The 24287-nt window shown below is 46.2% G+C and overlaps 1 protein-coding gene across 4 annotated transcripts in view; it reads right to left on the reverse strand.

Moving 5' to 3' along the window:
* The window catches only part of atg2b (autophagy related 2B), a 74112-nt gene extending 49999 nt beyond the window's left edge, over window positions 1-24113 (reverse strand). For 2 of the 4 annotated variants that reach the window (XM_078234548.1, XM_078234546.1), the window contains exons 1-11: window positions 23481-24113; window positions 17967-18129; window positions 15378-15530; window positions 14415-14517; window positions 14022-14181; window positions 10872-11051; window positions 8936-9032; window positions 3771-3953; window positions 1868-2022; window positions 1579-1696; window positions 347-608 (exon numbers count right to left, since the gene is read on the reverse strand). In XM_078234548.1, coding sequence (XP_078090674.1) covers window positions 347-608; window positions 1579-1696; window positions 1868-2022; window positions 3771-3953; window positions 8936-9032; window positions 10872-11051; window positions 14022-14181; window positions 14415-14517; window positions 15378-15530; window positions 17967-18129; window positions 23481-23642 — 1736 coding nt within the window. In that variant the 5' untranslated portion in view covers window positions 23643-24113. The remainder of the gene's footprint in view (window positions 1-346; window positions 609-1578; window positions 1697-1867; window positions 2023-3770; window positions 3954-8935; window positions 9033-10871; window positions 11052-14021; window positions 14182-14414; window positions 14518-15377; window positions 15531-17966; window positions 18130-23480) is intronic. The other 2 variants (XM_078234547.1, XM_078234549.1) reach the window with 2 other exon arrangements.
* Window positions 24114-24287: the final 174 nt, after the last annotated feature.

The following is a 24287-nucleotide window of genomic DNA, read 5'->3' on the forward strand; positions in this document are numbered from 1 at the left end:
AGGTGAAACATCACATTGCCTGAAGACCCATCCAGAATATTCCACCTACCTTCAAACTCCTCATACGGTGGGGGTATAGCCAGGCTTTGGAGATATTCAGAGGATGGTCACTAAAATTATACCAAGTCTTTGGGCTATTAGTTATCAGCAAAGGCTTGGGGAGCTGGGGCCTATTTTTCACTGGAAAAACGTAGACGGTGAAATGACTGAGGTTTTAAAAACGAAGGTTACTGATTCTACTTGGATGGACTGGATTAGTGGCCTATCAGAATTGACACAATTTTCCAGGGGTTGTACCGGACAGATGCAGGACAGAGTGTAGAAAACTACTCAACATTGCACTTACCGGAGGTGATCGTGGGGACAGGCTGCAGCAAACTTGGGTCGGAGCATGTGGAAATCCCCTGCTGGAAACTGAGACAGATCAAAGGTCTTGAACTGTTCAAAGAAATGGGATGCCATCCTCGTCAAAGGGTCAAGGTGCAATGGGCCCTCGGGTGGTGGCAATGGGTCAATGTGCAGCACTGACAAAGAAAGACTGCCAATCGTCAGCCGAACAACAACCTGGCGTCCAGATTCATCAATAGGATGTGATTTGGCGTGCAGATCTGAAAGACAAGCAGGGGAAGCTTTACAGGAAGTTACTGAAAAAATTAATACTCTGAAAAACACACAAGATAAAAGCTCACTGCTAGTTGGGCTATATTCCTCTCAATATTTTTCAATATTCCTTTTTTTTCCCTGCCCGATTCATTCATGCTGTAAATCACTGCCTCAATTACCTTTTCTTTTCCTTCTAAATTCATTCGCCTCAACTCCTGGCCCTGCTCCCTTGCACACTTGCTTGTAAAAGTTACACACTCGCTCTTTCACAGGACTTCCAAACCATGGAGCTCCTCAACTCTCAGTCCAACCAAGTATCCAGTCTTCCTGCTCTAAGTGGGCTCGGGGTGGGTCATGAGCTACTCCAACGCCTGTGCTGTTTCTAGATTGAAATTCACTCCTTACATTCAATTTCCAACATCACACACACACCATGCTTCTTCACAGATCTCTGGCCAATGCCAGCCACTGGAAGACGCAAACGAACCACTCATGGACAAACTCTCTTTCCGTTTATTTGTCCACTCCTGTGGGAAAGACTTGATATTGATTCAAACATGGGAAAAGCCATGGCTGCAAACTCAAGACCATTTTCTATAGCCATGAACTCTCATGTCTTGTCACTTCAATGTCCTTTGCTAGTAATTTATTCCATGACCTTCTGCTGAGTTTCCACTACGCAAACTGGAGTCCCGTTAAAAGATGTTGCTGAGATTTACAAAGAGAATAAATTAAACCACCAACTTTGAGTGGAGCTTGTGGCATGGGAAAAAAATCACGCTTAACTGCAGTCCTGAACAAATAGTGTCAGGTTTTGCTTGTTAACAGTGAAACCTGCATTGCTGTGCAACACTTTAAACATTCTCATTCCAACAATTCGCTATTTCCTTAAATTTGAAAGACTGCCTCAGCGCCCTGCCTCTACTGAACTGAACAGTAACATAGCTACATGCAACACTGCATTCTGAAACTTACTGCTTGGTCGGAGATGTCTCTGTATTAGTGGAGACTCTTTGGAATTAAACACCGACTCCCGTATCACTCGGCCCCCTTGTCCAGAGTGATCTAGATAATCATCCCAGGAAGTGGAAAACTAAAGTAAGTGCAAAAATTCATTTTGTGTTACTTTTGTATCACGCTCAGAGTTAAAACTAGTTGCTCTCCAGATGTGGGTGCTGCTGATTACATTAAAAACAAACAACTGCTGGAGTTCATTATCTGGATATAATTACGCATATGTTAGCACCCAGTCTCCCTCACTCACCCCTGTAGCATTTTGCGGAGAGCTGCCAGCTGAGTTGGCATGTGTGCTGTTCAATGATAATTCCATATCAACAGTTGGTTCTCCAAGGGGTGGAAGAGATGCCACACTATTCGACATTTCCATGTCTGCCATTGAGAAGAAGACATCATCTTCTGCTGAGAAATGAAAAAGTTAACAATGATTCAGAAACATTCTTCATTTGCCAAGAGCCTTATTTGGACAAAGATTGGCATAAGCGATAAAAGGTTCATCCTCCTGATTCTTTATTCAATGAGCCAACCGCCCCCCCCATTCCTTACCCTATGCATTAAACATTTATCTTACAACCCATATCATTGCTAAGTAACTGTGTAATAAACAACTGAAGAATTAATTTGTTTCATCATATTCTCAATCTTCCTCAACATCTCTGGAGTTCTGGCTTTGATTCCCTTACTTTTTCCCCATATTCTAGTTTGCAGACTATACCAAGTTAGGTGGAAATTACACCTTTGTGAATAGAACACAGAGTCTGGCCAAGAAAAGGTAAAGTTTATTTATTAGTCACAACTAGGCTTACATTGACACTGCAATCAAGTTATTATGAAAATTCCCTATTCACCACACTCCAGCAACTGCTTGGGCACACTGAGGGAGAATTTAGCATGGCCAATGCAACTAACCAGCACATCTTTGGACTGTGGGAGGAAACCGGAGCACACGGAGGAAACCCACGCAGACACGGGGAGAATGTGAAAACTCCACAGAAACAGTCACCCAAGCCGGGAAACGAACCCGGGTCCCTAGTGCTGTGAGGCAGCAGTTTAACCATTGTACCAGCGTGCACCCCCCCCCCCTTTTACAAAGGTGGCAGGTATTTTACAATATGGAGAAATAGGACATTATTTACTTTGGAAGAAAAATAGAAAACTTCTTTGAAATGGTGTGAACCTATTAAATGTAGGTGTTCAGAAGAACACAGGAAATTAAAATGCAGACACAGAAATAAATCAAGGTGGGAAATGGCCTGTAGGACAAGCGAGATGGAGTACAGTGTAAAGAAGTCTTGCTGCAATTCTTCAGGAATTTGGTGTTACCGTACTCAATATATAGGTTTCTGTACCCAAGGGAGATATACTTGCCTTAGATAGAATACAACAAAGGTTCACTAGGTTAATTGCTGGGATGAGAGAGTTTTTCTACAAGGAGGTAGAGTAGAATGTAGTTTAGGAACATTGAAACATTAACAATTCTGAGAAGGTTAGATGCCGAGAAGTTGTTTGCCCTGACTGGAATCTTCAATATCCAGAGTCATCAGTTCTCAAGATAAGGTGTCAACCATTTAGGGGTGAGATGAGGAGAAATTTCTTCACTCAGAAGGCTCTGTATCTTTGGAATTCTTTAACCCAGAGGCCTATGAATGCTCAGTCATTGAGCATGTTGAAGGTTATGTAGATAGACTTTTGGACTGTAAAGAAATCAAGGGACATGGGGATCAGGTGGGAATGTGAATTTGAAGTCTAATAGCAGCCATAATTTGATTGGAGTAGACTTGAAGGGCCACACAGCCTACCCTCTCCTAGTTGTCATGATGATGCGTTTGGAAGTGTGAATGAGATGCCAGTTTGAAGTTATGCTAGTCAAAGTTAATCATAGTAAAAAGTCTCACAACACCAGGTTAAAGTCCAACAGGTTTATTTGGAATCACAAGCTTTCGGAGCGCTGCTCCTTCATCAGGTGAGTGTGCAAGAAAGGGGAGTGTTCCGAAAGCTCGTGATTCCAAATAAACCTGTTGGACTTTAACCTGGTGTTGAGAGACTTCTTACTGTGCCCACCTCAGTGCCCACCCCCAGTCCAACGCCGGCATCTCCACATCAAAGTTAATCATGTTATGGTTGGAGATTATGTTGAGTGTGTACCATACCACGGCTTGACGTTGTTCGAACTGTTTCAGCCTCATAATAGCTCTGTTCTGTCGAGATGCCAGGGGAAAGCTTTTCCTTCTGCAGGTATCGGTTGAGTTCCATTTGAATCAGATACTGATCCTCCTGCTGCATCGGTCGATTCCTCCGGCTCTTTGATTGACCAGTTGTTGCCTCTGCACATCCTGAGCAGGGCAAAGACAAGCTAAATAATTGTTCCATTTTCAACAGAACATTGACATTAACTAATCAAATATAAATGAAATACTTGCATTTAGACAGCCCCCGTTTGTGAATGTCAGCCATTTTGTTTCTGCTACACAACCCTACGAACCTCCGAGATCTCTGTGCCCTCCAATTCCGGTTACTTGTGCACACCTTATTTAAATCATCCCTGATGACCCTGCCTTCCGCTCAGCATTTGCTCCAATCCCCCATCTCCCTCTCTTCCTTTTAGTTGTTCTTTAAAACTGACCTCTTTAACCAGTCAATCACTTGTCCTAATAGCGTTGTATATGGATCAATGTCAAATTTTGACTGGCAACGCTCTTGTGAAGCTCCTTTGAATGATAAAAGACAGTATAGAATTGCAAGTTATTTCCATCGGGGTGAAGGAGGAACGTTGGCCAGAACACTCGTGCTCTTTCTGAGGCCCTCAGTGCTCTTTCCTCTTTTAAAGAGATCCTTAAACATCTACCTCAAAAATAAAATACTGTACATGCTGGAAATCAGAAATAGAAAGTTCTGGAAATACTCAGCAGGTCTGGCAGCTGCTGTGGAGAGAAAAACAGTTAACGCTCCAGGTCGATGGCCTACGAAAAAGCTTTTGGTCACCTGCCCTAATATTTCCTTGGACAACTTGGTGTGAAACTTCACTTTATAACACTCTTGTGTAGTTCTTGTATAGAACTTTTAATGTATTTTTAAAAATACAAGTACAAGTTGTTACTGTTGAAGCTGCAATAAAAGGCAGGATGTTCTCGGTCAAAACTATTTGCCATGACTCAACATGCTTTAATGTAAAGGATTATGTTCCTAAATATGCAATTCACAGCAGCTATTATTGCTTTGAGGACAACAACAGCCGAAGTAGTTGGAGGAGGAGTGGGCCAATTGGCCCCTTGACACTGCTCTACCGGTTAGTAAGATCATGGCTGCAGTTTTATGCCAAACTCAATTTCCCAGCCTATTCTCACATCTCCATGTCCAGAAATCTATCGATTTCAGTTTTGAGTACCCACAACTCTCTGGTGTAGAGAATTCCAAAAGATTTTGATGGTGAGGATTGATTCATCAACTAGCCATTTTACTGCAGTTCCACGTGTTGTAGCTTCTGTAAACACTTCACCCACAGCAGAAGCTGGCTAATGACGGAATTCAGAAAGCAGGAATATCCAAGCTCACATTCAGCAACAGTTCACATGACGAATGTTGCAACCATCAGACAGCTGCAGGCATTCCAAAGCAGGAGTTACCACAGCCTTTGCTTACTCTACACTGGGTTCTTGAGCCTGACTTGACATAAAGCAGCAAGACCCAATTGGTAAGACAGTATCTCAAAACGGAATCAGAATAAAAGGTGACATGTAAAAGTAATCCACAAAGGGACAAGGCTACAAGGAGCAAAGTGTTTGTGCAACTGGATTAACAATCCATAGAACAAGAGCTCAAACTCCATCATAGCCTCAATGAGAATTTGAAATTACTTGGAAAAAATTGTGAAAAGTAAAAGTTGGTCTCAGTAAAAGTGACCATGAAATCGTCAGATTGTCGTAAAAACCCAACTGGTTCACTAAGTTACTTTAGGGAAAAAAGGCAGCTGCTCTGACTTGGTCTGGGCCTAAATATGACACAGTAAGAAGTCTCACAACACCAGGTTAAAGTCCAACAGGTTTATTTGGTAGCAAAAGCCACTAGCTTTTGGAGCGCTGCTCCTTCATCAGGTGAGTGGGAGTTCTGTTCACAAACAGGGCATATAAAGACACAAACCCCTTGGGCTTGCAAAATCTCACTAACTGTTCTGGCTGGAGACAATACACATCTCTTTAACCTGTGCTTAACCCTCTCTCCACTCACATGGTCTGTACCTTTAAGACTTGATTACCTGTAAAGACTCGCATTCCAACCATTATTTTGTAAATTGAGTTTGTTTTTATATGCCCGGTTTGTGAACAGAACTCCCACTTACCTGATGAAGGAGCAGCGCTCCGAAAGCAAGTGGCTTGCGCTACCAAATGAACCTGTTGGTCTTTAACCTGGTGTTGTGAGACTTCTTACTGTGTTTACCCCAGTCCAACGCTGGCATCTCCAAATCATGCCTAAATATGACCCCAGCATTCACAGCAAAATGCTGACTCTTAACAAGACAGTTTATGGCCATTAGGGATAGGCAATAAATGAAACCCTCGACAGGGGTTTAGCTTGAGAATGCTGAGGGACAGTCACAAAATCCACAACAGCCCACAGAAACTTCACTTTGAAGAGCCCACCTGCTGTTTTGGAACATGCGCTGGTTCTGCACATACTTACAAGACGTGTGACAAACCAGTGAAATTATTCTGGGAGAGAACTAAGAACAGTACAGCACAGGAAACAGGCCCTTTGGCTCTCCAAGCCTGTGCCGCTCCTTGGTCCAACTAGACCAATCGTTTGTATCCCTCCATTCCCAGGCTGCTCATGTGACTATCCAGGTAAGTCTTAAACGATGTCAGCGTGCCTGCCTCCACCACCCTACTTGGCAGCGCATTCCAGGCCCCCACCACCCTCTGTGTAAAAAACATCCCTCTAATATCTGAGTTATACTTCGCATCTCTCACCTTGAGCCCGTGACCCCTCGTGATCATCACTTCTGATCTGGGAAAAAGCTTCCCACCGTTCACCCTATCTATCCCCTTCATAATTTTGTACACCTCTATTAGATCTCCCCTCATTCTCCGTCTTTCCAGGGAGAACAACCCTAGTTTACCCAATCTCTCCTCATAGCTAAGACCCTCCATACCAGGCAACATCCTGGTAAACCTTCTCTGCACTCTCTCTAAAGCCTCCACGTCCTTCTGGCAGTGCGGCGACCAGAACTGGACGCAGTACTCCAAATGTGGCCTAACCAGCGTTCTATACAGCTGCATCATCAGACTCCAGCTTTTACACTCTATACCCCGTCCTATAAAGGCAAGCATACCATATGCCTTCTTCACCACCTTCTCCACCTGTGCTGCCACCTTCAAGGATTTGTGGACTTGCACACCTAGGTCCCTCTGTGTTTCTATACTCTTGATGGCTCTGCCATTTATTGTATAACTCCCCCCTACATTAGTTCTTCCAAAATGCATCACTTCGCATTTATCTGGATTAAATTCCATCTGCCACCTCTCCGCTCAATTTTCCAGCCTATCTATATCCTGCTGTATTGCCCGACAATGCTCATCGCTATCCGCAAGTCCAGCCATCTTCTTACTGTGTTTACCCCAGTCCAACGCTGGCATCTCCAAACTTGCTGATCTGCATCCGCAAACTTGCTGATAACACCAGTTACACCTTCTTCCAAATCATTTATATATATATCACAAATAGCAGAGGTCCCAGTACAGAGCCCTGCGGAACACCACTGGTCACAGACCTCCAGCCGGGAAAGGACCCTTCAACCGCTACCCTCTGCCTCTTACGGCCAAGCCAGTTCTCCACCCATCTAGCCACTTCTCCTTGTATCCCATGAGCCTTAACCTTCTTAACCAACCTGCCATGTGGGACTTTGTCAAATGCCTTACTGAAATCCATATAGACGATATCCACGGCCCTTCCTTTGTCAACCGTTTTTGAGAGAGGAGGGAGAGGAGGAGAGGGAGAGGGGGAGAGAAGAGAAGAGAGGGAGGGGGGAGAGGGAGGGGGGGGGGAGAGGGAGGGGGGGAGGGGGGGGGAGAGGGAGGGGGGGGGAGAGGGAGGGGGGGGAGAGGGAGGGGGGGAGAGGGAGGGGGGGGAGAGGGGGGGGGAGAGGGGGGGGGAGGGGGGGAGTGAGGGGGGGGGGGAGAGGGGGGGAGAGGGGGGGGGGGAAGAGGGGGGGGAGAGGGGGGAGAGGGGGGGAGAGGGAGGGGGGGAGAGGGAGGGGGGGGAGGAGTGGGGGGAGAGGGAGGGGGGGGAGAGGGAGGGGGGGAGGGAGAGGGAGGGGGGGGGAGAGGGAGGGGGGGGGAGAGGGAGGGGGGGGGAGAGGGAGGGGGGGGGAGAGGGAGGGGGGGGAGAGGGGGGGGGGAGAGGGAGGGGGGGGAGAGGGAGGGGGGGGAGAGGGAGGGGGGGGAGGGAGGGGGGGAGAGGGGGGGGGGGGAGGGGGGGGGGAGAGGGGGGGGGGAGAGAGGGGGTGGAGAGGGGGTGGAGAGGGAGGGGGGAGAGGGAGGGGGGAGAGGGAGGGGGGGGGGAGAGGGAGGGGGGGGAGAGGGAGGGGGGGGGAGAGGGAGGGGGGGGAGAGGGAGGGGGGGGGAGGGGGGGGGGAGAGGGGGGAGAGGGGGGGGAGGGGGGGGGGAGGGGGGGGGAGAGGGGGGGAGAGGGGGGGGAGAGGGGGGGGAGAGGGGGGGGGAGAGGGGGGGGGAGAGGGGGGGGGAGAGGGGGGGGAGAGGGGGGGAGAGGGGGGGGAGAGGGGGGGGAGAGGGGGGGGAGAGGGGGGGGAGAGGGGGGGAGAGGGGGGGAGAGGGGGGGAGAGGGGGGGGAGAGGGGGGGGAGAGGGGGGGAGAGGGGGGGAGAGGGGGGGGAGAGGGGGGGGAGAGGGGGGAGAGGGGGGGAGAGGGGGGGAGAGGGGGGGGAGAGGGGGGGAGAGGGGGGGGAGAGGGGGGAGAGGGGGGGAGAGGGGGGGAGAGGGGGGGAGAGGGGGGGAGAGGGGGGAGAGGGGGGGGGGGAGAGGGGGGGGGAGAGGGGGGGGAGAGGGGGGGGAGAGGGGGGGGAGGGGGGGGGGGAGGGGGGGGGGGAGAGGGGGGGGAGAGGGGGGGGAGAGGGGAGGGAGGAGGGGGAGGAGGGGAGGGGGAGGAGGAGGGGAGGGGTGGGGGAGGGGGGAGGAGAAAGAGGGAGAGAGAGAGAGAGGAAACTCCAGGCTCGTGCTGAACAGCCTATGTTGTCGTGTTTAATGCATCAGGAAAGGTTAAAAGCACATATGAAATCCATGTTTGTAAAAATTCCCAAATCTGACCTGGCAGTAGAATGGTGCTGAGCATATCTAGGAGGAGATGGACCTGTCGTGGAGACAGGAAGAAGTTGACAGACTCGATCTCTCCCTCCACATCCAGCTGTGAGAGAGAAAAAGTGAAATTACTGCTTTCCTGCACACGACAATCAAATTCACCTCGATCTCCTGAGTGTAACTCATACTTGCTTGTCCGAGTTTTACTTCCCTGGGAGATGCGGGCTCTTGCTGATGTCTACAGGTGTCAAGAAGCACCAAGGTACATCACTAGTTTTCTCAGGTGATCCTGCACTAGGTGCTGGCACCAGCACCACATCAGATCCTGTTCTAACAGAACATCTACAGAAACTGGATCAAGGGCGGCATGGTAGCACAGTGGTCAGCACTGCTGCTTCACAGCTCCAGGGACCTGGGTTCAATTCCCGGCTTGGGTCATTGTCTGTGTGGAGTTTGCACATTCTCCTCGTGTCTGCATGGGTTTCCTCACACAATCCAAAGATGTGCAGGTTAGGTTGATTGGCCATGCTAAAATTGTCCTTTAGTGTCCTGAGATGCGTAGGTTAGAGGGATTAGTGGGTAAAATGTGTAGGGATAGGGGGGTAGGGCCTGGGTGGGATTGTGGTGGGTGCAGACTCGATGGGCCCAGTGGCCTCTTTCTGCACTGTAGGGTTTCTATTCTATTCTTCTGTTCTATTGAAGAAAGATTGCGAGCAGGGACCTTGGTTAATTCCACCTCCTTGACTCAGGGATGCTGCTGTGTCCAAAAGGCCACCTGGTCAATTGACTCAAGTTTATTCACCTCATGGGGAGATAATTGATTGGACTCCATGATATTATGGGATGGTACACCACCTGACTATTAATGGGACTGATAAGTAGAGCAATTGATTTGGTAATGATCTCCTACCTACACTTGTCATGTGATTTGCAGTCCCAGTGCTGCAACTTTGCACAAAGGTCATGGAGGTACATAGTTCCTTGAAAGTGGCATCATAGGTAGACAGGGTGGTGAAGGCGGTGTTTGGCGCACTTGCCTTCATTGGTCAGAGCACTGAGTACAGGAGTTGGGACGTTATGTTATAACTGTACAAGTCATTGGTAAGGCAACATTTGGAGCACTGCATACAATTTTGGTCGCTTTGTCATGAGAAGGATGTTATTAAACTGGAAAGGGTGCAAAAAAGATTTATAAGGATGTTACCAGAACTGAAAGGTTTCAATTATAAGGAGAGGCTGGAACTTTTTTCCATGGAGCCTAGGAGATGAGGGGTGACCATATAGAGGTTTATAAAATCATGAGGGGCATAGATAAAGTGAATAGCCATGGTCTTTTCCCCAGGGTGGGGGAGTCCAAAACTAGACATAGGATTAATGTGGGAAGGGAAAGATTTAAAAGGAACCCCAAGGGCAACTTTTTCACAGAGGGTGGTGCGTGTATGAGATTAGCTGCCAGAGGTGGTAGAGGCGAGCACAGTTACAACATCGAAAATACATTTGGACAGATACATGGATGGGAAAGGGTGAGGGGGATATGGGCCAAACATGGGCAAATGGGACTAGTTCAGTTTAGGAAGCTTGGTTGGCATGGACAGGTTGGGCTGAAGGGCCTGTATCCATGCTGTGTATCTCTATGACTCTCGGTGCTAAAAATGTGAGTTTCTGAGAAGGTCCAACTGATAACAGCTCACTTGCCCCCGATGGATAATTGTGCCTCGGGATTTTGCTTTACAGTCTTGCTTTATATTGTTGGGGCTGAGAGATTACTCTGTTTACCGGTGTATGTGCCATGTTCTGTGAGGTTAAGCTATCAATGCTGTGCCAAGTCTGGTGCTTAAAGGAACATTTCTGCTCTCAGTGGTAGCACTTTCCAACAAAGCACTAAATTAATTTGCAGCTAATTTATCTAAAAGAAAGCAGAGAGTTCTTGGAGTCAGCTGCTGACCTTGGCTATTGGAAGTGCTTCATTCTGTTTCAGGTTGAGTTTCAGTTCCACTTTCCCTTCACAGCTCCCAATCTGGACCGGCTCAAACAGAACAGCATCAGAAGATTTCCTCGTGAATTGGGGGTGAGGTTCCGAAACTATTTTTGGGTTCCAGCTTGGAGAGAGCTTTGGTTCCATTTCCTGCGAGTGAAAATTACACATTACAGATGAATATTTCAATGTAAAGAATTAGTCTGACACGGTTACGAACACTCTTACCTCAGAATCAGATGGTTGGGAGGTTATACCTCATTCCCCAAACTGTGTATGTCATTTCGTCTGACACAAAGGGAATGCACAGTAAGAAGTCTCTCAACACCAGATTAAAGTCCAACAGGTTTATTTGGTCGCAAAAGCCGCTAGCTTTTGGAGCGCTGCTCCTTCATCAGGTAAGTCATCGTGCCTGATGAAGGAGCTGCGCTCCGAAAGCTAGTGGCTTGTGCTACCAAATAAACTTGTTGGACTTTAACCTGGTGTTGTGAGACTTCTTACTGTGTTTACCCCAGTCCAACGCTGGCATCTCCACACAAAGGGAATGCTGCAGTGTCAGGAGTGCTGCACTATCAGAGAGGGCCTTGCTTTGGGGGAAATCTTAGCCAATCTTGCTCTGAGATATCAGATTCACCAGACTCTCACCAACTTTTACAGATGCACCATATAAAGCATTCTTTCTGGTCGTATCACAGCTTGGTATGGGCTCCTGCTCTGTCCAAGACTGCAAGGAACTACAAAAGGTCATGAACGCAGCCCAATCCACCACGCAAACCAGCCTCCCATCCATTGTCTCTGTCTACACTTCTCGCTGCCTCGGCAAAGCAGCCAGCATAATTAAGGACCCCACGCACCCCGGACATTCTCTCTTCCACCTTCTTCCGTTGGGAAAAAGATACAAAAGTCTGAGGTCACGTACCGACCGACTCGAGAACAGCTTCTTCCCTGCTGCTGTCAGACTTTTGAATGGACTTACCTTGCATTAAGTTGATCTTTCTCTACACCCTAGCTATGGCTGTAACACTACATTCTGCACTCTCTCCTTTCCTTCTCTATGAACAGTATGCTTTGTCTGTATAGCGCACAAGAAACAATTCTTTTCACTGAATGCTAATACATGTGACAATAATAAATCAAATCAAAATGGGTTTCACCGAGGTCAGGTTGCATTACTTGCAACCCCCTGGGTTTAGAAAGTCGAGACACGATCTGATTGAAGTCTTCAAAATAATAAATGGAATTGATTGGATGGACACAGAGCATCTATTCACTCTGGTGGGTAATCCAGCACAAAGGGAGATCACCTTAATATCAGAGTCTAGCCAATCAGGAGTGAAATCACAAAGCCTTATTTATAAAGTGATATAACCAGCTCCATGTTCAATAAGCTGTGGGTGCAGAGGGACAACTGAAATTTCAAGCCCAAGGTGAATAGATTTTTATTGGCCGAGAGATATGGATAAACGATGAGTCAATCAACTAGAGACAGGGATTTTACAAGGATAGAACTGGGAAATGGGACTGACGTTTGTTCTACAGAGAGCTGATATAGACTCAGTGAGCTAAATGGCCTCCTTCTGTGCCCAAATAACTCAGAGACTATCAGCTCTGATGTCACTGACAGAGCAGGACAGGCACGAGGGACTGAATGGCCTCTTCTGTTCCTATGATGCATCTGCCTAATTAACAAGATCAACATTTCAATTATCACACAGCTGTTTGTGGACATTTTTGATGTAAAGCTACGAAAATGCCCAACTGACAGACAAGGTGAACTGCTCCCAGAAGAGACACTTTCCTCTGTGCTGAGGAGCAATTATTCTATTCGACACTTTGGAGCTTTTTTTTGTTGTTGCAAGCTGGGTGATGCTATAATGTTTACTGTTCATCTCTAGTTGCTCTGAGGGCACTAAAGAGTCAACATATATAGTGGGACTGGGGCCAGATGAGATAGGGGTGCAGGCTGCCAGCCCTATTGCTGGTGAAGTATGAGGGCTTTTATGATAGTCCAACACCTTTGGTGGTCAGTTTATTTTCAATATCTGCCATGGTGGGATTTGAGCACATGGCCTCGGGGTTGCCAGTCCAGTCCAGTCACCATACACTACCATAACCATGGTAACTGACCATCATGCATTTGTGCCCAACCAATTACATGGTAAAGAGGTTTGCTGCACTGACTCACTGTGGTGCTGGGACACCTCCAACATCTCAGTCTCTCTTGAACATTGTTCACTATAACGCACAGCACCCTAAAAACTGAGTGTGCAAGTTCATTTCCAGTCATGGATGTTCCCCAGCATCGAAGAGACATCTGCACACACTGGAAGACAGCAGCAAGCACACCTGTGACCAAGAACTAAAACTGGCCAGGAGGCAGCAATTACCCTGTGATCTCTGCCAGCAGATACAGAGAGTGTCCTTAGATGCCCGCCTTGTGATGTTGGTCTTAGTTGACTCTTTAGTGCCCTCAGAGCAACTAGGGACGAACAGCAAACTGAAAACAGGATGGCACAACAATAGATATCAAAGGAGGCTGGATCTCCAAATTCAATATCCTGGCAGAGGCTGTTTGAATGGAAATTCTTGCAATGGAAAACATTTAACAGAAAGCAAAATCATGTTACTGCAATAAAATGTGCGGGAATATTACAACACAAAACCTGACTGTCCAACGATGCTGAAAACCGCACCAGAAATGGAGAAACCCATCCCAGGATGTTTCAGGGAAGCATAGTCAGGCAAAAATCGAGATGTTAGGAGCGATGATTAAAAATGAGGTCAGAGGTTGATTTTAAGGGGGGGGGTCTTAACGAGGTGAAGCTGGAGAGGTTTAAGCAGGGAATTGCAGAGGTTGGGTATACAACGATGGGCGAAGGGACTGAGAGGATCATAAGGTGCCACATTGAGGATATAAACCCAACTGCCCTCTCCTCCTTTAAGGCCTTCCTTAAGCAACAATTCTCTGACCAAAGTCTGATTCATACCTCCTCATATTTTTTTTTGTTATTTTTGTAATTGCTACTTTTGATTACACTCCTGTGAAGCACTGTGGAATGCATTTCTTTTGAGGGCACTATAGAAATGCAGTTTGTTGTTGATCTGTTAGTTTGAGCTAACCTGCATTGGTGAAGTCCTGGGTGACGTTTTTGCACTTTCCGGGAACTCGTGCCAGAACAATGAGATCCCGCATAGCTGCAGGTTCTTTTCAGCGAGAGCTGTGGGGTGGTGAATGTTAATATCTGGACCCTCATTTGCAGATTCATCACGATATTCAATTCTGTAAGAGAGGGAGAGAGGCTCTGTGAGAAGTGACACTGACATTCAGAACAGAGGGAAGCAGCATCACTATCAGACTTGATGACTCAGAGGAAGAGTGCTGCAGCTTGAGCATCAGCCAACTTAACAAGGCACTCAACCCTAAAGACAATTGCGACGAAGCACAGTTAAAAAAGTATACCGAAGATGGATCATAAACGCCCATTGCAAGTGGAGGAAAGGTGCTCAACTTACCTCTGTATTCGAATCTCGAGAGCAATCCCAGTTTTTGAATTCTCTGGGATGTGCTCAATCCTCAGAACGGTATCTAAAAACGTAAGCTTGACTCTTCTTAGAACTTGAAAGCAGAAGAACATAAATACATTAGCTTCAGGAGGCAAAATATTGGAAACAAATCACTGACAAGCCCTTCCCACTGCAACATAATGAGTGTCAGAAGTTGCCCAGGTGGATCAGTGGTTTAAGAGCAGTTAGTGTTTCATCCCAATTCTATCTGAGCTAGCTCTGGTCACAGCAGCAGCACGGATTTCAATGCTCCTGGGCTGGGAGGAGATGCAGAATCAGCCATGGTTCCACCTTATGATCACAATGTATTACTGAGAGAGCTAAAGCAGGCTCAGCCTCAGCTGCGATGCCCCTTCTCAAAGTTCAGGGGGTGACAGGTTCCTGCTGGGGTTGGTCAGTGTCTTTCAGAGTGAGAGAGTGTGGAGATGGACAGACACACAATTGTTATTGCAACCAGCAACCAGCGGGAAAGAGCTGTTACTAGAACTTAAATTACTGACACTATTATTCTCCTCCTCTTCACCTGGACTTTGACAGAGGAGACAGAGTTGGGGACCTTGCCCAGTAATTTGCTCAGATGGCTAATCTTCATGAGTGAGGTACAGCAGGTCTATTGTCCACAGGACGTAGCAAAGTCAAACTACCCACACACATGCAGCTGGTGTGACTGGATATTGATCAGGAAAGTGAACCCTGATTGGTTTTACTCTGACCTCTTCCTGAGGGAGCTGAGGTTAATGCTGTTATCACATCCAAAACACCAGCTGAGCATCAGCCACGCACTGCAGATTGGCGATTGAACCATGAACTTCCTGATCTGTAGTTTTCAGAACCACACCAGCCTACATAAATACAAATTCTCTCTCGAGGCAGGAGTTCCCAATTTCAATTTTATTTGATATAGTTACTGACCTGTTTCGATGGTTTCTGCAAACTTCTCAAGCCCCTCAAATGGCTGTGGTCCTTCAGCTTGATCATCTGTCAGCCTCTGACTCAGGCACTCTTTGGCTAGCTGCATGCTGTCAGTCATAAAACTGGACCAGTACATTGGCTCCGAGCCAGATACTGCCACAAAACAACCACACATCAGATCCTCAGAACAACACAATAGTACCACAACAAGTCATCGTAACACTCGAGTGCTGGAAACACACAGCACCCCGCTGACTCAATAATGCAACTTAGGGAAAGAACCCTGCTGTCCTTCCTCACCGAGTCCAGCCACCTGAATTTGATAGACTCCTTACTGCCTTCTGAGGTGACCAAGCAAGAGGTTCAATTTGTATCAAACCCACTACCAGCAGCTCAAAAGGGCAGACCATCCGAACACCATCCTTGGTCGGGCAATTAGAGACAGATAATAAATGCTAATATTACCAATAACACACACATTAAAATCCACATCAGCAAAGACTCTGATGCCAGATTTCAACATAGAACACTAACCTGTCTATTTACTCATGTGATGGCGAGCTATTTGGTTCGAGATGAAGTCTACTTTGGACTAGATGTCATCCTCAAATCGAGAGACAGCAGACGACAACATTAAATCTGACAGCTCTTTCAACATTCAGATAGCTATAATCAAATCTGGAGTACAAACTTCACCAGCTATTCAGTCATCAGTTCTCTAACTGCTGCAATTAATATTGTACGTTTAAACACAGAACAAACATAGCACGTCGCAGGAACAGTTCAGATATAAAAAGAACTCAAGTCAAAGAAAGTGATATCAGGAAGATTGATTTTAAGGGTCCTAAAATAGGTGGAGATGTTTAGGGAGGGAATTAGACCATAAGACCATAAGACATAGGAGCGGAAGTAAGGCCATTCGGCCCATCGAGTCCACTCCACCATTCAATCATGGTTGATTTCAACTCCATTTACCCGCTCTCTCCCCATAGCCCTTAATTCCTCGAGAAATCAAGAATTTATCAATTTCTGTCTTGAAGACGCTCAACGTCTCGGCCTCCACAGCCCTCTGTGGCAATGAATTCCACAGACCCACCACTCTCTGGCTGAAGAAATTTCTCCTCATCTCTGTTCCAAAGTGACTCCCTTTTATTCTAAGGCTGTGCCCCCGCGTCCTAGTCTCCCCTGTTAATGGAAACAACTTCCCTACGTCCATCCTATCTAAGCCGTTCATTATCTTGTAAGTTTCTATCAGATCTCCCCTCAACCTCCTAAACTCCAATGAATATAATCCCACGATCCTCAGACGTTCATCGTATGTCAGGCCTACCATTCCTGGGATCATCCGTGTGAATCTCCGCTGGACCCGCTCCAGTGCCAGTATGTCCTTCCTGAGGTGTGGGGCCCAAAATTGCTCACAGTACTCCAAATGGGGCCTAACCAGTGCTTTATAAAGCCTCAGAAGTACATCCCTGCTTTTGTATTCCAAGCCTCTTGAGATAAATGACAACATTACATTTGCTTTCTTAATTACGGACTCAACCTGCAAGTTTACCTTTAGAGAATCCTGGACTAGGACTCCCAAGTCCCTTTGCACTTTAGCATTATGAATTTTGTCACCGTTTAGAAAATAGTCCATGCCTCTATTCTTTTTTCCAAAGTGTACGACCTCGCACTTGCCCACGTTGAATTTCATCAGCCACTTCTTGGACCACTCTCCTAAACTGTCTAAATCTTTCTGCAGCCTCCCCACCTCCTCAATACTACCTGCCCCTCCACCTATCTTTGTATCATCGGCAAACTTGGCCAGAATGCTCCCAGTCCCGTCATCTAGATCGTTAATATATAAAGAATTCCAGAGTTTGAGCCCAGGATGATAGTATTATATATATTTATGGCACAGGGAGACCAGGTTGCTGCATATGCACACATGCTGGCTGAGAAACTACTATTGAACCTAAACCACATCCCAGCTCAGTCTGTAGTCCTGTTTATAGCACTTCAAGTGTATATCCAAGTACAAAATTAATCTTAATAGCTTCAGGAGTATCATTATACAGTGTCACAAGGAGCACCAAGTGTTAACCCTTGAGCTGTACCACAAAACTATTTATAGCTCAAAGCTGAATTTAATGAAGGATGTTGAAGTTAGGTTCTTCAGCTGCCTCGATCCCAAGCATTGGAATTACTCTCTGAATCCCTTTGCTCTCTCTCTCTCTCTCCCTTTCAGATGGTGTCTGAAACATCTATCTTTCACCAAGCATCTGGTCATCTGTCCTTATAACTCATGTGGCTCAATGACAAATTTTGTTTGATTATCCGCCAGTGACACACTTGATATTTTACAACATTATGGGTGCTATATACATGCAAATTGTTGCTATTCGTCAATTGAAAATTAAAAAACTTAGACTGATAGATTTTTGTTGAGCAGGGGTGTTAAGGATTCCAGAAGCAAAACGGGTAGATGGAGTTAAGATATAGCTCAGCCATAATTTAAGTGAATGGCACAACAGGTTTGAGGGGTTGAATGGACTCCTCCTGTTCCTATGATAATGTCACACTGTTGCAAAAAGGTCAAGCACTCACCTATCCGAGGCCTGGGTCGAAAGACCATCTCCAGTCCCTGCACCTCCACTGCACAGTTTTCCTGCAGGAGTGACGCCCATGGGATTGAAACAGAAATGTTCTGGATAAAGCCCTCAATTATTTCCAAAGGTGCATCAAGTGAATCCAGAATTTCATTCAGGGACTGGAAACACAAAGATGATATCAGTGCTACCATCATTCTATAGAGACAGAAAATGCTGGAAAATCTCAGCAGGTATGACAGCATCCAATAAAGCTCTGCCGAAGGGCCATCCAGACGCGAAATGTTGGCTCTATTCTCTCTCCACAGATCCTGTCAGACCTGCTGAGATTTTCCAGCATTTACTATTTGTTTCAGATTCCAGCATCTGAAGTCATTTGTTTTTATCATTCTGTAGAGTACTGACAAAGGGTTTTCTTGAAGTGCTTTAAATATCTTTCATTCACTTAAAAAAATACTCTACATCATAAATCATTACTTCCAAGTAGAGTTTCCTCTCACATAAAACTGTGAAATTGCTGTATGTGATCTATATTAAAACAGAGGGATCTCAGAATTCTGAAGATATCGTGCCTGTAAGTGGCAGTGTGAGCACAATGTCACAGGGTACATCATCAACCTGGAGCGGATTTGATTTATTATTGTCACATGTATTGGGATACAGTGAAAAGTATTGTTTCTTGTGCTATACAGAGAAAACATACCATTCATAGGGGAGTAAAGGAGAGAGTGCAGAAAATAGTGTTGCAGTCATAGCTAGGGTGTAGAAAAAGTTCAGTTTAATATAGGGTAGGTCCATTCAAAAGTCTGATGGCAGCAGGGAATAAGCTGCTCTCAAGTCAGTTGGTACATGTTCGCAGACTTGTATCTTTTTCCCGATGGAAGAGAGAATGTCCGGGGCACGTGGGATCCTTGATTATGCTGGCTGCTTTTCTGAGGCAGTGGGAAGTGTAGACAGGATCAGTGAATGGGAGGCTGGTTTGCGTGGTTTGCGTGATGAACTGGGCTATGTTCACAACCCTTTCTAGATTCATGCGGTCTTGGTCAAAGCAGGAGCCATACCAAGCTGTGATACATCTGGAAAGGTTGCTTTCTATGGTGCATCTGTAAAAATTGGAGAGTGTCATAGTGGGCATACCAAATTTCCTTAGTCTCCTGAGAAAATAGAGGTGTTGATGGACTTTCTTAACTATAGCATCAGTGTGGAGGGACCAGGACCGGTTGTTGGTGATCTGGACACGAAGAAACTTGAAGCTCTTGACCATTTCCACTTCATCGCTGTTGATGTAGACAGGGGCATTTCCTCCACTAGACTTCTGAAATCGATGCCAATCTCCTTCGTATTACAGACATTCGGGGAGAGATTATTGTTGCCGCACCAGTTCACCAGATTCTCTTTCCTCTCTGTCTCATCATTGTTTGAGATCCAACCTACCACGGTGATGTCATCAACAAACTTGAATGTGGAGTTGGAGCAGAATTTGGCCACACAGTTATAAGTGCATAAGGAGTATAGTAGGGGGTTGAGGACACAGTCTTCTGGGGCACCGGTGATGAGGATAATCGTGGAGGTGGTGTTGTGGCCTATCCTTACTGATTGCAGTCTGTGGGTTAGGAAGTCAAGGATCCAGTCACAGAGGGAGGAGCCGAGCCCGAGGCCACGGAGTTTAGAGGTGAGATTTGTTGAAGGCTGAGCTTAGTCCACAAATAGGAGTCTGACATAAGTGTCTTTTGTTAGCCAGGTGTTCCAGGTCAAGTACCGTTTATCCAAAACCTTTGGGGCCGATTGTGTTTATGATTTCAGATAGTTTGCACGTAATACTAAGCCGGGGTTAGCTACAATCTAAACTAAATAAAATGGATAGGAAAGTATGATGCGTCACTGAGTAATAAACACAAGGTATCTGTAATAAGTTCCCGCCCATGGTGCCATCTGAGGCTCTGCCTGTAGGAGAGTGCTCACAAAGTTAACAGTGCAGACAAAATTTGCAATATTAATAGTGCAAACAACTATAAAGGTCAGGCGCCGTTGATGAGAGTTGTGTTGGCTAGACATGTTGGTGGAGTGGGCAGATAGGTGGCAGATGAAGTTCAATATGGAGAAGTGTGAGCTGACGTATTTTGGAAGCAAAAAAATGGAAAGACAATATAAAGGAGTAAAATTCTAAAGGGGTGCAGGCGCAGAGGGACCTGGATGTGCGTACATCATTGAGGGTGACAGGACAGGTGGAGAGACAGCAGTTCATAAAGCATTCACAGAATCATAGAGGTTTACAGGATGGAAACAGGCCCTTCGGCCCAACTTGTCCATGTCGTCCAGTTTTTAACCACGTAGCTAGTCCCAATTGCCCACATTTGGCCCATATCCCTCCACACCCATTTTACCCATGTAACTGTCTAAATGCTTTTTAAAAGACAAAATTGTACCCGCCTCTACTATTGGCAGCTTGTTCCAGAGTCTCTCCACCCTCAGTGAAAAGATTGCCTTCTAGACCCTTTTGTATCCAAGCCCCTAATATTATAGCTGTCCCAGTCAATCTTGGGAAAGTTAAAGTCCCCTACTATTACCACTCTATCGTTCTTGGAGCTATCTGCAATCTCCTTACATATTTGTTCCTTAATTTCCCACTATTTGGGGGCATGTAGTAAGATCCTATCAAAGTGATCTCTTCCTTCTTATTTCTACCCATATAGACTCAGTGGGCGAACTCTTGGATATAAGCAAATTACTGTGGATGCTGGAATCTGAAACCAAAAGAGAAAATGCTGGAAAATCTCAGGTCTGGCAGCATCTGTAAGGAGAGAAAAGAGCTGACTTTTCGAGTCCAGATGGACTCTTTCGAGACCCTTGGATATATCCGCTCTCAGTACTGCAGATTAGATTCATTAATCTAAGCTTTATTAATAGGACATGAGTACAATTTAGAAGAATGAGGGGGGAGAGATTGTATATAAACATATAAAATTATGAAGGGAATAGATAAGATAGAAGCAGGGAGGTTGTTTCCGCAGGCGGGTGAAACCAGAACGAGGTTGAGGAGGAACTTCTTCACCCAAAGGGTTGTGAACCTGTGGAATTTCCTGCCCAGTGAAGCAATTGAGGCAACCTCGTTAAATGTTTTTAAGGCAAAGATAGATAGATTTTTGAATAGTAAAGGAAATGGGTTATGGGAGCGGGCAGGTAAGTGGAGCCGAGTCCACGAAAAGATCAGCCGCGTTCTTGTTGAATGATGGAGAAGGCTCGAGGGGCCAAATCCCCTAGTCCTGCTCCTAGTTATTATGTACAAGAGCAAGGAGGTTATTCTGAACTTATACAAGACACAAGTTGGGCCTCAGCTGGAATATTGTGTACAGTTCTGGATGCCACAGTATAGGAAGGGTGTGAACGCATTGAAGTGCAGAAGAAGTTTACAAGGATGGTTCCAGGGATGAGAAACTTCAGTTTTGAGGATAGATTGGAGAGGTTGGGACTATTCTCCATAGAGAGAAGGCAGCTAAGGGGAAATTTGATAGAGATATTCAAAATCATGAGGGGGCTGGACAGAGTAGATAGAAGAATCATAGAAACCCTACAGTGCAGAAGAAGGCCATTCGGCCCATTGAGTCTGCACCGACCACAATCCCACCCAGGCCCTACCCCCACATATTTTACCCACTAAGCCCTCTAACCTACGCATCTCAGGATTCTAAGGGGCAATTTTTAACCTGGCCAATCAACCTAAGCCGCACATCTTTGGACTGTGGGAGGAAACCGGAGCACCCGGAGGAAACCCACGCAGACACGAGGAGAATGTGCAAACTCCACACAGACAGTGACCCGAACCGGGAATCGAACCCGGGACCCTGGAGCTGTGAAGCAGCAGTGCTAACCACTGCGCTACCGTGCCGCCCTCAAGAAGAGTTCCCATTCGTAAATGGATCAAGAAATCAGCCTGGTCCCACTCGTAAATGGATCAAGAACCTAGTTTGAGGGGAAAATCAGCCTGGTCCAGTGAATCTGGACAGGTCAGATCTGAGGCAGGGAGAAGTTTTGCTCTGAATCATCTCCTCTGGAGAAACTGGTTAAAAACTCACATTCTGGGTTCATGTGTAAATTGGCATACTGTGCCATTTGTATCTTGTGGAATTTACCGGACAGGTTACAAAAGACACAGGCGGTCAGAGAGCAGGAACTGAGAAAAGGGGAAAGATGATCAAGGGTTTTTTTTTGCAGCCTTTCAGCAACAAGGGGGAAAATGTAAAAAAGCATAAGTATCCTTGGAGGAGGAGGCAGGAGGCAATTCATTGATAAGTCAGACTCGGGTAGGGGGCAGCACAGTGGTTAGCACCGCTGCGTCACAGCGCCAGGGACCCGGTTTCAAATCCGGCCTCAGGTGACTGTCTGCATGGAGTTTGCACGTTCTCCCATGTCTGCGTGGGTTTCCTCCGAGTGCTCCGATTTCCTCCCACAGTTCAAATGGCCATGCTAATTGGCCATTTAGCATGGCCAATGCACCTAAATACATGCATCGGCCATGCTAAATTCTCCCTCAGTGTACCCGAACAGGCGCTGGGGTGTGGCGACTTGGGGATTTTCACAGGAACTTTATTGCAGTGTTAATGTAAGCCTACTTGTGACTAATAAGTAAATAAAAAATAATGAACAGAGGACAGCAAGTAGGCTAGTATGTTTGACTGATGAAGGATTCTCAGACTGGCGGTGGTATAAGTATACAGAAATCAATTCACTGGGTAATAGTGAAGTAATGGAGCTGAGGAACAGAAGTGTGCGCAGGACTGGACCACTGGGCTGTGGTTAAGCACAAATGTGTTGATAGTGAATGTGGATGAGAAAAGGACTGATTATGCAAAGACTCTAATCTGTTCAGAATATTGTACATGATCCCATTTGCAGTTAGATATTCTTAGTACCATGCAATTGCCCCCTTTCAATGTAATTTCTATTTTTAACCTGATATTATTATAGATTCAGCTACTCTAATCAAGCCATGGCTCATTGAGTAGCTCTCTCCCGTTACTTTGTGGGTTCCAGAGACCCGAGCACAAGATCCAGGTGCTATCTTTCTGATGACGTGTTAATTCGAAATCTTGTCTGCCCCTCAGTAGGCATAAAAGATCCCACAGTCACAAGTGTCCTGGCCAATGTTTATCAATCAAAGTCAGCAAACAGATTACTTGGTGAATTATTTGTTTGTGGCAGCTTGCTGTGCATTAATTGGCGACTGCGGTTCCTACTTTACTACAGTAACTACACTTAAAAGTCACTCCATTAGCTGTAAAGCACATTAGAATGTTCTGAGGTCACAGAAGCAGCTATATTAATGCAAATTCTGTCGCCAATCATGGCTAAACCTTAACATTTGCACCACTTTCTTGTAACATGCTTACTCATCCATGCAAGGGAGCAGTGCCAATATTCTCCAGGCCTCCATCTGGTTAACTCATAAAGCAAGCTTTGCTGCCACTCTCCCTTTTATTTCTGTCTCTGTAAATCGGGTGACTTGAGCCCTTACCGATTTGTCCAGTGGAACCTGAGAGAGGGAGCCTGTTCCCTGGTAGAGATCCACACTTAGCTGCTCCAGACTCAACTTCTCCTCCAGAAAGTGGTCCAGGTAGCGGTGCAGCAGGTACCTGCATGCCCGCTTCTTAATCGACTCAGGGAAGGGCCAAGGCATCTCGACTTCAACCCATCAACAACTACGTCAGAATTATCCTGGTCCCAGTAACTAATACTTTCCAGCTACCTTTAGCCCTCTCACCTCCACTGCTCTACCTTACCTTTTAGCTTCTTAATTGATGGATTAATATGTCTGCATTCCTTTATTTTACAATATACACACTGCCTTCACCCAGAACCCCAAACCCAACCTTTGCTTTCACACTCTCCTTGCTTCCAGCTATATAGTTGCCCGTTTTACCCTCAATAGTTACATTCCCATCCCCGATGGCTTACGCTTGCCATTTTCCCTCTCGCCCTAGTTCACATTCCTTGCATTTATCATTTCTCGGAATTCCCAAGTATTGACCCACTCTTTCAAAACAGTTACCCTCCTCGCTCAGTATTTACCCCTTTTCTTCCCCACTTGCCAAGTCATTACCCCTTTACCTCAACATGTTTATTACCTGCACAATATCCTTTCCCTCAGAACTCACCCCCTCTATGTCTTCCCTTCAATGTTTACCCCCTCCCCTCAGTACTGAACCCTCCCCAATTCTTAAACCCGCCCCATCAACACTGACCCCTCCCCCGGCTAGCCTTACCTCCTCTCACAATATTTACCCTCCTCAATAATGCCCACCTCCCCAATGTTTACACCCTC

The sequence above is a fragment of the Mustelus asterias genome, chromosome 18 (assembly GCF_964213995.1).
Source record: "Mustelus asterias chromosome 18, sMusAst1.hap1.1, whole genome shotgun sequence".
In the NCBI taxonomy this organism is placed as follows: domain Eukaryota; kingdom Metazoa; phylum Chordata; class Chondrichthyes; order Carcharhiniformes; family Triakidae; genus Mustelus; species Mustelus asterias.